The 13,950-nt window shown below is 37.1% G+C and overlaps 1 protein-coding gene across 11 annotated transcripts in view; it reads right to left on the bottom strand.

Annotated features, from left to right (window-relative positions):
- The window catches only part of NDUFAF6 (NADH:ubiquinone oxidoreductase complex assembly factor 6), a 62,406-nt gene that overhangs the window by 24,270 nt on the left and 24,186 nt on the right, over positions 1 to 13,950 (bottom strand). For 9 of the 11 annotated variants that reach the window (XR_009053764.1, XR_009053765.1, XR_009053763.1 and 6 more), the window contains exons 3-4: positions 9,729 to 9,851; positions 5,077 to 5,133 (exon numbers count right to left, since the gene is read on the bottom strand). Coding sequence is in view for 6 of the 11 variants with exons in the window: in XM_057735350.1 (XP_057591333.1) it covers positions 5,077 to 5,133; positions 9,729 to 9,851 (180 nt within the window). In the remaining 5 variants the exon portion in view is untranslated. Of the gene's footprint in view, positions 1 to 5,076; positions 5,134 to 8,841; positions 8,964 to 9,728; positions 9,852 to 13,950 lie in introns of those variants that run through there. The other 2 variants (XM_057735353.1, XM_057735348.1) reach the window with 2 other exon arrangements.

Genomic DNA, 13,950 nt, shown 5'->3' with positions numbered 1-13,950 from the left:
AATCCTTGTTAACAATTCCCTCAAAAGGAATTAATACTTTTTTCATTTTGCAGATGAAGAAACTGAGTTACCGACAAGTTAAGGAATGTGAAAATGCCCAAGGTCACATAGCGAATTAATGGTGGCGAAAAGATTCAAATCCACATATTTTGACTGTTAAGCCCATGCTCTTAATAAGGAAAGGGTGCCTAGAAAAAGGAAGGAGATCACAACCAGACCCTGCACGCCATCCCTCCCAAAAGAAACTATGCTGAATAAAGTAACGGTTGATTACCAGAACACACTATATTCAAGAAGCAGAAACATGTAAATCTTAGAACAAGAACATCTAGCAACTTTTATAACAATACATTTACAAAGACTTGATGGCCAAGGTAATATTATTCCTCCTTTTTTACAATCAGGAGAAACTGGCACCAGCAATGAATCTCAGGGAAAAAAATATGCTCCAGATCCATTATATTAAAAAAAAAAGAGACAAAATTCATACACCATAAAATTTACCCTTGTGAAGTATACAATCCAGTGGCTGTAATATATTCACAAGTTGTACAAGTATCATCACTAATTCCAGAATGTCTTCATAACCTCAGAAAGAATCCTCTATCTATTAAGCAGTCACTTCCCATTTCCCCCTTTCCTTATCTCCTGACAAACACTAATCTACTTTCTATCTCCATGGATTTGTCTATTGTGAACATTTGATAAAAAATGCAATGATACAATACGTGCTTTTTGTATCTGGCTACTTTCAATTAGCATGTTTTCAAGGTTCATCCATGCTGGCACATCTTTTAGTATTTCATTCCTTTTAATTGAAGAAAATACGAATAATATTCCATTGTACGAACACAACAGTTTATTTATTCACTCATTTGTAGACTATGAGTTGTTCCCACTGTTAGACTGTTATGAATAATGCTGCTATGAACATCTGTGTACAAGTTTTGTGTGGATACGTTTTCATTTCTCATATCAACCTAGAAGTGAAATTTCTAGGTCTATGATAACTCTATGTTTAACTTTCTGAAGACCTGCCGAACAGTTTTTCCAAAGCAGCTGCACCATTTTACATTTCCATCAGCATTCTATGATGGGTTCCAATTTCTCCACAACCTCATGAACACTCATTATTGTTCATTCTTTTTATTACAGCCATCCTAATGGGTATGAGGTGGTATCTCATTGTGGTTTTGATTTCCAGTTCCCTCATGAAAAGATGTTGAGCATCTTTTTAGGTGCTGATTACTCATTTGTATATCTTCCTTGGACAAATGTTTACTCAAATCCTTTGCCCATGTTTAAGTTGGGTTATTTGTCTTTTTATAGTTGAATTGTAAGAGTTCTTTATATACTCTAGATACTAGTCCCTTACCATAACTATAACTGGTAAATATTTTCTCCCATTCTGTGGATTGTCTTTTTGCTTTCTTGAAGTTTTTACTTTAGATGAAGTCTATTTTTTTTTATTGCTTGTGCTTTTGGTATCATAACTAAGAAATCTCTGTCCAATATAAAGTTATAAAGATTTATGCCTATGTTTTCTCCTAAGAGTTTTACAGTTTTAACTCTCACATTTAGGTCTTTGATCCACTTTGAGTCAGCGTTTGTATATGGTATGAGGTAGGAGCCCAAATTCATTCTTTTGCATGTGGATATCCAGCTGTCCCAGCACTGCTTGCTGAAAAGGCTGTTCTTTTCCGCACTGAATTATTTTCATACCCTTGTCAAAAATTAGCTGACTATCAATATATAGGTTTACTTTTAGACTCTCAGTTCTAGTCCATGCCAATATATACAACCTATATGATCAATATATACTGATCTATACATCTATGGCAGGCCAATACTACACAGTTTGATTATTGTAACTTTGTAGTTAAGTCTCAAATTGGGAAATGTGAGTCTTCCAACTTTGTTCTTCTTTTTTAAGATTCTTTTGATGATTCTGGGTCCCCTGCATTTCCATATGAATTTTAGGACTGGCTTGTCAATTTCTCCAAAATAGGCAGCTGGAATTTTTATAGGGAATGCACTGAATCTTTAGATCAATGCAGAGAGACTGATCCCAGTCCTTTACTTTTATTTTTTTTTATTGTTTTTTTAAATTTTATTTATTTATTTATTTATTTTACTACTTTATTTGCTGCATTGGGTCTTCGCTGCTGCACACAGGCTTTCTCTAGTTGCAGAGAGTGGGAGCTACTCTTCGTTGTGGTGCGCAGGTCTCTCATTATGGTGGCTTCTCTTGTTGCACAGCACAGGCTCTAGGTGCACAGGCTTCACTAGTTGTGGCACATGGGCTCAACAGTTGTGGCTTGTGGCCTCTAGAGCACAGGCTCAGTAGTTGTAGCACACAGGCTTAGTTTGCGTCACGGCATGTGAGATCTTCCCAGACCAGGGAGCGAACCCATGTCCCCTGCATTGGCAGGTGGATTCTTAACCACCACACCACCTGGGAAGCCCCCAGTCCTTTACTTTTAAATATCCCTCCATACAAAAACCAAATGTTATTTTCCCTTAAACAATGGAAAAACTGTTATTTATTCATTAAGAAAAAAAGAGATTTTTCCATTATCTCTGTCTTGAGTTTTCAAATTTTCTTTATCTCATGAAAACAAAAGGCACCTGAAGAACAGATTCTCTTAGTGCTAATTAATTCTACAGGCAAACTGAGCAATTTTTTAAATGTTAAAGTCATTGTCTTATTTTGGCTTATATTATTACTACTAAAGTCTATGGTTATTAATAGATTGCATCCAAATAAACTCAGTAAACTTACATTTTCATGACAACAGTATATGATAAATATCAGGCCAACAAGGACACTTAGCCAAAAATGTGTCAGAAAGGTTATGCAAATCAGCCCTGGTCATCAAGCAGTCTGCACACTTGGTTGGAACTAGAACTTAGCACTAAGAACTTGGTATAAGATTCCATTCACTAGAATTATTAGACTTTCCTTATTCCCTCTATTTGGACAGAGATCCAAGCACTGGGTATACATAATGATATGTGTAAAACTACTCAATTTTTTATGATATTAAGGAATTATCCATACTTTTTTAAGGTCTGATAATTATATTGTAGTTGTGTTTTATACAAATTTTTTCCCTCTCTTTTTAAAAAATTTTTATTTTATATTGGAATATAGTTGATTTACAGTGTTCTGTTAGTTTCAAGTGTACAGCAAAGTGATTCAGTTATATTGGGTTGACCAAAAGGTTCATTCATTTTTTTCCGTACGATGGCTCTGGTAGCACTTAGTTATCTTTAACTTAACTGAAAACAATTTTGTTAGATTGTATGTGACAGCTGTTATATCAGCGTGCATTTAAAAAAAGACTTATCAAAATTGGTGAATTTTTGTGTAGACATTTTAATACTGAAGATGGAAGAAAAAAAAACATTTTCGGCAAATTATGCTTTAGTATTTCAAGAAAGGTAAAAATGCGACCAAAATGCAAAAAAGATTTGTGCAATCTATGGAGAAGGTGCTGTGACTGACTGAACGCGTCAAAGTGGTTTGCAAAGTCTCGTGCTGGAAATTTCTCACTGGATGATGCTCCACAGTTGGATAGACCAGTTGAAGTTGATAGCAGTCGAATTGAAGCATTAATTGAGAACAATCAACGTTATATCACGCAGGAGATAGCCAACATACTGAAAATATCCAAATCAAGCGTTGAAAATCACTTGCACAAGCTTGGTTATGTTAATCACTTTGATGTTTGGGTTCCATATAAGTGAAACAAAAAAACCTTCTTGACCCTATTTCTGCATGCAATTCTCTACTTAAACGTAATGAAAATGTTCCGTTTTTAAAACATATTGTGACAGGCAATGAAAAGTGTATACTGTACAATCATGTGGAGTGGAAGAGATCATGGGGCGAGCAAAATGAACCACCACCAACCACACCAAAGGCTGGTCTTCATCCAAAGAAGGTGATGTAGTATATATGGTGGGACTGGAAGAGAGTCCTCTATTATGCCCTCCTGGAAAACCAAACATTTAATTCCAACAAGTGCTGCTCCCAATTAGACCAACTGAAAGCAGCACTCGACCAAAAGCATCCAGAATTAGTCAACAGAAAATGCATAATCTTCCATCAGGATAATGCAAGACCACATGTTTCTTTCATGACCAGGCAAAAACTGTTACAGCTTGGCTGGGAAGCTCTGATTCATCTGCCATATTCACCAGATACTGCACCTTCAGATTTCCATTTATTTTAGTCTTTACAAAATTCTCAAAATGGAAAAAATTTCAATTCCCTGGAAGACTGTAAAAAGCACCTGGAACAGTTCTTTGCTCAAAAAGGTAAAAAGTTTTTGTAAGATGGAATTATGAAGTTGCCTGAAAAATGGCAGAAGTTAGTGGAACAAAAGGGTGAATACGTTATTCAATAAAGTTCTTGGTGAAAATGAAAAATGTGTCTTTTATTTTTACTTAAAAACTGAAGGCACTTTTTGGCCAACCCACTCCATATACATACATCTATTTTCAGATTCTTTTCCCATTTAGGTTATTACAGAATATTGAGTAGAGTTTCCTGTGCTATACAGTAGGTCCTTGTTGATTATCTGTTTTATATACAAGTTCTTATCTTTTCAAGACACACATATATTTACAGATCAAATGATAACATGTCTGGTGTTTACTTTAAAATAATCTAATACGGTTTAGGGAGGGAAGTTGGTAGAACATAGATGAAATAACACTACATATATATTTATAACTATTAAAGTTGGGTGACAGTTACATGAAAGTATATTACACTATTTTCTCTTTTATATAAGCCTTAAATTTTCTGTTTTAAAAAAACAAAATAGTAGAGTGTGGTGTGCACACACATACCTCTGCCTGGGTGCCTGTCTTTGCCTGTCTGTCTCCAGGTGCGGGGGTAGGGGGCTGAGGTGGGTGGCATGCAGTGATGGAGAATGGATAAAACGGTATAGCTCTCTAAAAGTTTCGTTCCGTTTAATACATATATTAAAACATTTGCTTCCTGAAGAATTAACTTAAGGATTAAAAAGGAAGAAAAAACTTAAGACTTGAGCAATTTCAACTTACTCTTTCATCAATGATTTTCATAAGCCATCTTTTAGTCAGATTATGTCTTTTGACAGCCTAAAAAAGACAAGAGTTGTAAGGTTTTACATATGGACGCCAAGTGGGGAAAGCAGAGAAGGTTGGGGGGGAGTGAATTGGGAGATTGGGATACCAAACTGTACACTTTAAATATATGCAGTTTATTGTATGTTAACTGTATCTCAATAAAAGTTCTTAAAAAAAGAGTTGTAAGATTTTAGAAAATACTAGAAATGACTTCTGTAGACCTGAATAACATAAACAAACCAAATACAAAACTAGGTAAGGGAACATTTGTAATAACTCATTGCCAGATATATAGCTATGTTAAAGAACTAGGGAAAAAAGAAAATGTCCCTAGAAAACATTTCAAAACATTTCCAAGTAAAGATAATATACCCAAAACTTTTCCACTAATTTGTCTTTTTTTTATACTATTAATAATTTAGTGATTCCACTTTCAAAACAAAAACAAAACAAGAATTAAGCAGAGCAGTACTTCTCTGCTATGATATACCCTGACTTCTATGCTTACTTATTACACACAAACTTTCTTCCATAAAATGAAGATTCTATTTAATGAAAATAACCACCTTCCAAAAAAGAAAAAAAAAAAAAAGCTCCAAAGAAAACAGTCTGCAGGGTACAGTGTTATCCTACACATAAAGACACTCCAGTAGGAAAGAGAACACCCAGATCAGATCCTGGTCTCTAATACCACTTCCCCCAAAGGAAACAAGATTCTAGAAAAATGGGTGATTCCAGAGCTGGAGCAAGGGAGGTTCAAGATAATATCAGACTATTTTATTGCACCAGAAAATAGAAAATGCTTTGAAAAAAGATGAGAGGCATATCAGGACACAGGAGCAAGTTTGAAGGGACTCCCACTGTCCAAATCTGGGACTATGTGAACACCAAAATAATTAAGTACAGTAATGTTATAAACTACTGAAAAAAATAGGAATTCATGAGTCTATACCAATAATTAATAAACAAATAAATAATATAGGAGAGTGAGAGCACTTGCTTATAGCAGCGTGCCGAGTGGTAAATGTGAACAGAGCATTAGAGCTGGGAAATTATTCTGCAATCATAATAGTAAAGATTGGATAAGATAAGAATCATCAATGAATGCGGGAAATTTCATGGGAAATTGATAAGGAATAGGGTATCTGCACTGCCTTAAAGTTGATTAGCTGCAAGGGGAATTATAATTACACAGTAGATTACACATTGGGAAAACCAGGCAACATCTTGACTATTAATGAAAATGAAAAATGCCAATAGAAGACAGATGGACAAAATGTGTGTCTGCGGATGCGATACCCTGAGAATACATCACCTATGCAGTATTCTGGCCAAGAATGCATAACCTGAATCATCTAATCATGAGAAAACATCACACAAATTCAAAATGAGGAATGTTTTACTACAAAAAAAAGGAAGGAAGTAAGGAAGGAAGGAAGGAAGGAAAGAAGGAAGGAAGGAAGGAAGGAAGGATGGGAGGGAAAAAGAAGGGGTTACACTCTTCAAAAATATCAATGTCATAGAAGACAAAGAAAAGCTACAGAAATGTTCTAGATTAAAGTAGGCTAAACAGACATGACAAAAAAAATACCTGCCTGGATCCTACAATGGAGGGGAAAAATACATTAATGAACATTATTGGGTCAAATGACAAAATTGGAATACGAATGGAAAATTAGATGAAAGTGTTATATCAAAGTTAAATTTACTAAAGTCAATAACTATTTTGGTTAGGTAAGAGAATGTCTTTATTCTTAGGAAACATTAATACTAAAGTATTTAGGGATAAACAGAAATGATACATGTAACTTACACTCAAATGATTTCAAAAAATTATGTGTGAAAATAGAGAGCATGTTAGCACACACACATGTGAGTGAGCACACACAAATGACTGACAAATGGGATAAAATGTAAACAACATGTAAATCTGGGTAAAGGATATAGAAGTGTTCTTACACTATTTTTAATTTTGTAAACTTTCTGAAGTTTTGAAGTTATTTCCCAAATAAATTTTAAAGCATTATTTTCTTGCCAAGTCAACACTAAGTATATTTTCACAATAAATAAATACAATAGTGAAACATAAAGTCTTAGCAATATCCTACACTTCAACTGAGACTCTAAGATATCACTGATACTGAAATGTAAAGGCTGGCATGCTCATCAATATACATTTATGTGACAAAGTGTGGAGAATAGAGCCCACTTTGCCTGAAAGGAACTTAGCAGAAGCTAAAAGGGTTAATCAACCCTTAAATTAACATGGAGTTGATTTCCAAATGCTCTCAGCATTATTATAATTACATAGCAGGACTCTCCACAGGCCTTTCTCCACAGTCCCAGGAATCAGCCGGGGATACCTCAGTCATTACAGAGTCCTGCTCTTGTTTTATTTTGTACATGTCTGAGTAGGGCAGGGCTTGTTTGATCTTTGTAACCACATCATCAAGCAGCATTCCCGGTATATAAAAGTACTCAATAAATACTTAACCACTGAAAAGTCAGACTCCTATTTGCTCAAGACTGACGCTATAACAGCTGCAGTTCCTTGACCACAAAATATAGCTCTCTTGTCTGATTCTGAAGGAAATCAGAGACCAAGATAAAAAATAAATATTTATAAGAAGCTGAAAACCTGCTGAAAAAACTATCAAAACTTTGGAAACAGAAGCCAAATAGAATAAAAACCTTGGCTATAAATATTACAAATTACAGATATTCAACTATTCTGTACCCTAAAAGTACCAATGAAACAGTGCGGCAGGAATGTACTCTCTGGACGACACGTCACTGTTTCCCTATTTAATCTTCCAAAGAACCTGAAACTCTTCAAAGAATCAATGGAAAGTCTGAGTGGACAGTGGCGCAATAAGGATATGTTCCAACAGAATGGGGAGGGGGTAGAGAACATGCAAGCAAGACAACTGCTCTGAACACTATCTGCTTCTTTCAAATATTCATATTAACCTTCAATACCTGTCACACCATAAAGCTGGCCAACATTAATCGTCAAAATTTAAGCAGCTATTAAAACTAGACAAATTGGCATACATGTAAACGCTGTGTAATTCAGATACATTTTCCATAATTTTTTTAAGAGAAGCCAAGGCAAGATAAATTTGTGTTAAAGAAATCTTCGATTGGGACCTCCTAGGTGGCGCAGTAGTTAGGAATCTGCCTGCCAATGCAGGGGACCCAGGTTCGAGCCCTGCTCTGGGAAGATCCCACATGCTGCGAAGCAATTAAGCCCACGTGCCACAACTATTGAGGCTGTGCTCTAGAGCCCATGAGCCACAACTACTGAGCCCATGTGCCGCAACTACTAAGGCCCACATGCCTAGAGCCTCTGCTCTGCAACAAGAGAAGCCACCGCAGTGAGGAGCCAGCGCACCACAATGAAGAGTAGCCCTTGATCCCTGCAACTAGAGAAAGCCCATGTGCCACAACGAAGACCCAACACAGCCAATAAACAAAGTAAATAAATAAAAATAAATAAATTTATTTTAAAAAAAAAATCTCCAATCTTTCACATTATTTCCTGACAAAGGCCAGAATCTTCAATGCAAGTCTTAGCATAAACCTCTAATGCAGTCAGGTTTGTATATAAAATAAACAGAATTTCTGGATTTTTAGAGAAACTTTTTTCTAAACTGAGTCACCTAGGATGAGGTTCTTGAAGTGGGATGAATAAAGGTAAACAACTAATCTAATACTCACAAGCTTTCCATTCACTCTTTCTTCTCAGTCCCCAGTGGAGGGGCCTGGTTTTCCATCCTTACTGAGACTCTGTGAAGTCAATCTGGGGCCCAGAAATGGGGCCTGCCTCTGCTGGGGCGCAGACCTGAGAAGAGGCGTACCACTGTCAGGTCTCTCAGTGGCTCCTGTGACAGAAACTGTCTTTTCGCACTCATCATATTACAATGGGACACAGCTCAGTGATGAAAGGCACCTAATTCCCTTTCTCTGTTCATAGTTCAGCAAATTTCTAAACTGTGCATGACTGTTTGTGAATGAGGAAACCATAAAGCTTTAATGTAAAACTAATTGCTAAATACATGTAGTTTACAAATAATACCCTTGCCCATAGGTTTCCATTCTCAGATACCTAAAATTCATCAACAAATAGGCAATCTTATCACACTAGACAAGGCAGTTTTAGATTTGTGTCTGGACAATGATGAGAGCATGTCTTCCTTCACAAAAGCTCAATGCGTGATTTTCTACAGCCCAGAGTATGGATTAAAGCGCTGGAATAAGGAGCTGCTGGGTAGTCAGAACAGAAAATGTCCCTGCCATTGCTTCAAAAATTTGTAGGGTTTAAATTCTCTAATCAAATATGTGGAAAATAACTTACAACATAACCAGATTCCTCTTTCTTCCTTCAATAAAGAGATACACTAAAGATGTGCGCAAATTATTTGTGGATGATTTTAAATTCTTTCAAAACTAACATATATCTGAACGTTACATGAACCCAAAAATATTTTCAGGATAGATTCCTCATAGCCACTATCGAAGTTGTATGTAACAGAAAGTATGCTCAAACAACATTCTTACAAAGGAAAAGTAGGGGTTTTGTTTGTTTGCTTGTTTGTTTGTTTTACCTTCCATAGTTCAATGGCCACAGGCTGATGTGGTGGACTGTCACGGTATATATCATCCACAGTTTTTTTCCAAAACTGCATTCGCATCAGTCCAATTGTTTTCTCAGAGACGGAGTCCTTAACCTGTAAATAGGGTTTAAAAACTTTAATAAATGCACTGTTCATAGTCTCAAAAACCAGTATTTGTAACTGCATAACCATATAATTCAGCCAAAAACTAAGTTTAATTCTCTACATTTAATTTTTCCTTGAAGTTATATATTAGTTATATTGTCATCATTATAAGTTTCCTAAGTCAAAGCTGCAAATTATTTGGTGCTTATTCAAAAATATTTTCAAGGTCTGCATTCAAAAGTAGGAGCAATTCTTCTAGAAAAAAAACTGCAAGAAAAAACAAAGACAGGGAAGAAGAAATTTCTTTTAGTTTAAAAGAAATTTAAGGGCTAGGTCAACCAGCCACATGTAGACTGATTTAAAGAGAGAGAGAGACAAATGGGAAAATCTGAATACTAGATGTTTAATGATATTAAGAAATTATTATTAAACTTTTAATGTATAATAATGGTATTGTGGTTATCTTTTTAAGTGAGTTCTTTTAGAGATGCAAACTGAAATATCTGCAGATGGAAAAGTTTGAGACTCACTTCAAAATAACCTGGAGGTGGGGATGAGGTGGGTGGGGAGTAAAATGAAAAAACAAGATTGGCCATGAGTTAGTAACAGTTGGAGGTGGGTGATGGGGTATATGGGGGTTCATTACACTTGTCTCTCTATATATGAATATACTTCATACTGTATATGACTGAAATTTTCCAATACAAAGTTTTTAAAAAACTAAGTGGAAGAGAAGGAAAACAATCGTCGCTGGGTTAGTGATAATAAAAATATTTTTGAGTCTGAAGATTAACCTAGGAAATAGAGCCAGACACTTTTTAGAGGAAGCAGAGAAGAAACTAATATTCATCAAATGTTTACAAGTACCAGGCCCTGTGCCAGGTACTGTACCAAAGATTATCTGAGCGCAATGCTCATAGCAAACTCACAGGGTCCTTACCAACAAACCCATTTTACAGATAGAGAAATTATGGCTCAAAAAGGTAGAAGTTCAAGAGAAAAAGATGGCGGAGAAGTAGAGGGACGTGGAATGCATCCCTCTCCACAGATGCATTGGGAATGCACTGAAGGACGCAATAATTCCCACAGAGAACCAGCTGAACACCAGCAGACGGCCTCGGACACCAGAGAGGACCGCAAGGAGCCCGACATAACCGGTAGGGAGGCATCTATGATGGCTCAAAGAGGGTGAAGCGGTGGAGCTGTGGCAGACGGGAGGGAGTGAGAAACACATGGAGGGTCCGCACCGCAGCTCAGCGTTCCCGGACTGAGACGTCGATTCACAGCTGAACAGAGGGTCTGGGAGCGGGAGCGTGGGAACCGGAGAGCTGGTTCAGGGCGAGAAACATTGTTGCCAGTAAGGTGAGGGACCGAGAGGACAGGAGGGAAGAGGTCCGTGGCAAGGAGTGCCTGCCCCTGAGAGCTGCCCTGCCATGATGGTGGCTGGATGCTGCAGGCTCACAGGCAGTGGGGAGGAGCCGCGGGCATAGCCTCTCTCTCTATTTCGGCGCCTCTGCAACAGGCAGTGGAGAGACGCCCTGTGGGCCACCTAAGGCGCTCAGGGATAACAGGCCCCTCAGGCACTCGGGCAGGGATAGATTAAAACCCCTTGGAACACCGGCAGAAGGGAGGCTGCCGAGAAAAAAAAAAAAAAAAAAAACCCCGAGAGAGGCCCAACTCTAAGACTTTCTCTTTACACCTGAGCCACCGGCGTGTCCCTCTGCAACAGGCACCTCCAAGCCAGACTGAATCAACAGTGCGCCACGGCTCACTCACTCCCAGGGAAAGGAGCCACTATTGTACCCTCTCCCTCCCCACACACCGACGCTTACAGATGAACAATAAAGGAACCTCTGCTGGTCACAGAATAATGCAAAAAAACCCAAGGTGAGTAGAAGGACACTTACAGCTGAGAGTCTAAGGAGAAAGAAATATTAGTATCAATCCTACTGAACTGGTCCATTCTGGGATCAGTTCCGGATTTTCTTTTTTTTTTTCTCCTTTACTAATTACGATCTTAGTCCTAAGGGATCTACAAGTTTAACAACATAATTTTTTTAATGATATTTTTTATTCTATTTTTATTTTTTTGCCTTTTTATATACTTCTATTTCTAGCTAAGTTTTTGGTAGTATGGACAATATATCTCTCATACTTTCCTTTCATCCCTACACATTTTATACATTTCTATTCCTTTCTTTTTATTTGCATATTTCCAATCACACTACGCTCCTCTGTTCCCCTTTCTTCCAGCCATTTTTCGTTTATTTTATCTTAACATACTTATAAGCAACACTATTGATCTGCTCAGACTCCTTGCTCTATTCTCCAGATGGCGCATAGCCTTGGTATTTAATATTAGGTTTTTGTCTTTATCTTAGTTCTTAGTACAATTGTCTAATTTCATTCTGAGACTCTCCATTCTGTCTGGTGGTACTCTAGCTCTTTTCTATATTTGATTCTAGCTTACAAAATCTCCCTGGATTAGTGTTTGTATGTGTAAGGTGTTATTTGTTTGTTTGTTTGCTTTTGCTTTTGTCTCTGATTTGTTCTGTTTCAGTTGTCAATTTCTGTTGGGTTTCTCTTTGAATATCTGATAGCATACTGGGGTTCTGTCAGGTCTTTCCAGAGCCTTATGTCCTAATGGATTCAGTAATTGTGTGTCTTATACACGTATGTGTTTCCTACACTTAGTATTTGCTTAACCCAACACGTGGGCATTAGTCTGAGGCTTGGACAGCCTTCTATAAACACCTCTATCGCCAGGACAAGCAACCCCAAAAGTTTGGACAACCATGAGGAAACAAAGAAACACCATGCAGGCCAAGGAGCAGGAAAAAAACCCACAAGACCAAATAAATGAGGAGGAAATAGGAAAAATGCCTGAAAAAGAATTTAGAGTAATGATAGTAAAAATGATACAAAATCTCGATAACAAAATAGAGAAAGTACAAGAAACAGTTCATAAGAACTCAGAAAAACAAACAGCAATGGATAACAAAATAACTGAAATTAAAAATACTCTAGATGCTCTAACCAGCAGAATGACTGAGGCAGAAGAACGAATAAGTGAGTTGGAAGATAGAATGGGGGAAATAATTGCCACAGAGCAGGAAAAAGAAAAAAGAATAAAAAGAATAGAAGACAGTCTCAGAGACCTCAGTGATAACATTAAGCGTACCAACATTCGCATTATAGGCATCCCAGAAGAAGAAGAAAACAAGAAAGGGTCTGAGAAAATATTTGAAGAGGTTATAGTGGAAAACTTCCCCAACATGGGAAAGGAAATAATTAACCAAGTCCAAGAAGCACAGAGAGTCCCATACAGAATAAACCCAAGGAGAAATACACCAAGGCACATATTAATCAAACTAATGACAATTAAACACAAAGAAAAAATATTAAAAGCAACAAGAGAAAAGCAACAAATAATATATAAGGGAAAATCCATAAGGATAACAGCTGACCTTTCTACAGAAACTCTGCAGGCCAGAAGGGAATGGCAGGATATACTGAAAGTCCTGAAAGAGAGAAACCTACAGCCAAGAATACTCTACCTAGCAAGAATCTCATTCAGATTTGAGGGAGAAATCAAAAGCCTTCCAGACAAGCAAAAGTTAAGAGAATTCAGCACCACCAAACCAGCCTCACAACAAGTGCTAAAGGAACTTCTCTAAGTAGGAAACACAAGAAAAGGAAAACGCCTACAAATACAAACCCAAAACAATTAAGAAAATGGTAATTGGAACACACACGTCAATAATCACCTTAAATGTAAATGGATTAAATGCTCCAACCAAAAGACACAGACTGGCTGAATGGATACAAAAACAAGACCCTTCTATATGCTGTCTACAAGAAACCCACTTCAGACCAAGGGATACATATGGACTGAAAGTGAAGGGATGGAAAAAGACATTCCATGCAAATGGAAGTCAAAAGAAAGCTGGAGTAGCAACACTCATATCAGACAAATTAGACTTGAAAGTAAAGACTATTAAAAGAGACAAGGAAGGACACTACATAATGATCAAGGGATCCATTCAAGAAGAACATATCACAATGGTAAATATCTATGCCCCCAACATAGGAGCACCTCAATATATAA

Source organism: Hippopotamus amphibius, chromosome 5 (genome assembly GCF_030028045.1).
Source record: "Hippopotamus amphibius kiboko isolate mHipAmp2 chromosome 5, mHipAmp2.hap2, whole genome shotgun sequence".
In the NCBI taxonomy this organism is placed as follows: Eukaryota; Metazoa; Chordata; class Mammalia; order Artiodactyla; family Hippopotamidae; genus Hippopotamus; species Hippopotamus amphibius.
This window is presented reverse-complemented; position numbering and strand designations above follow the sequence as displayed.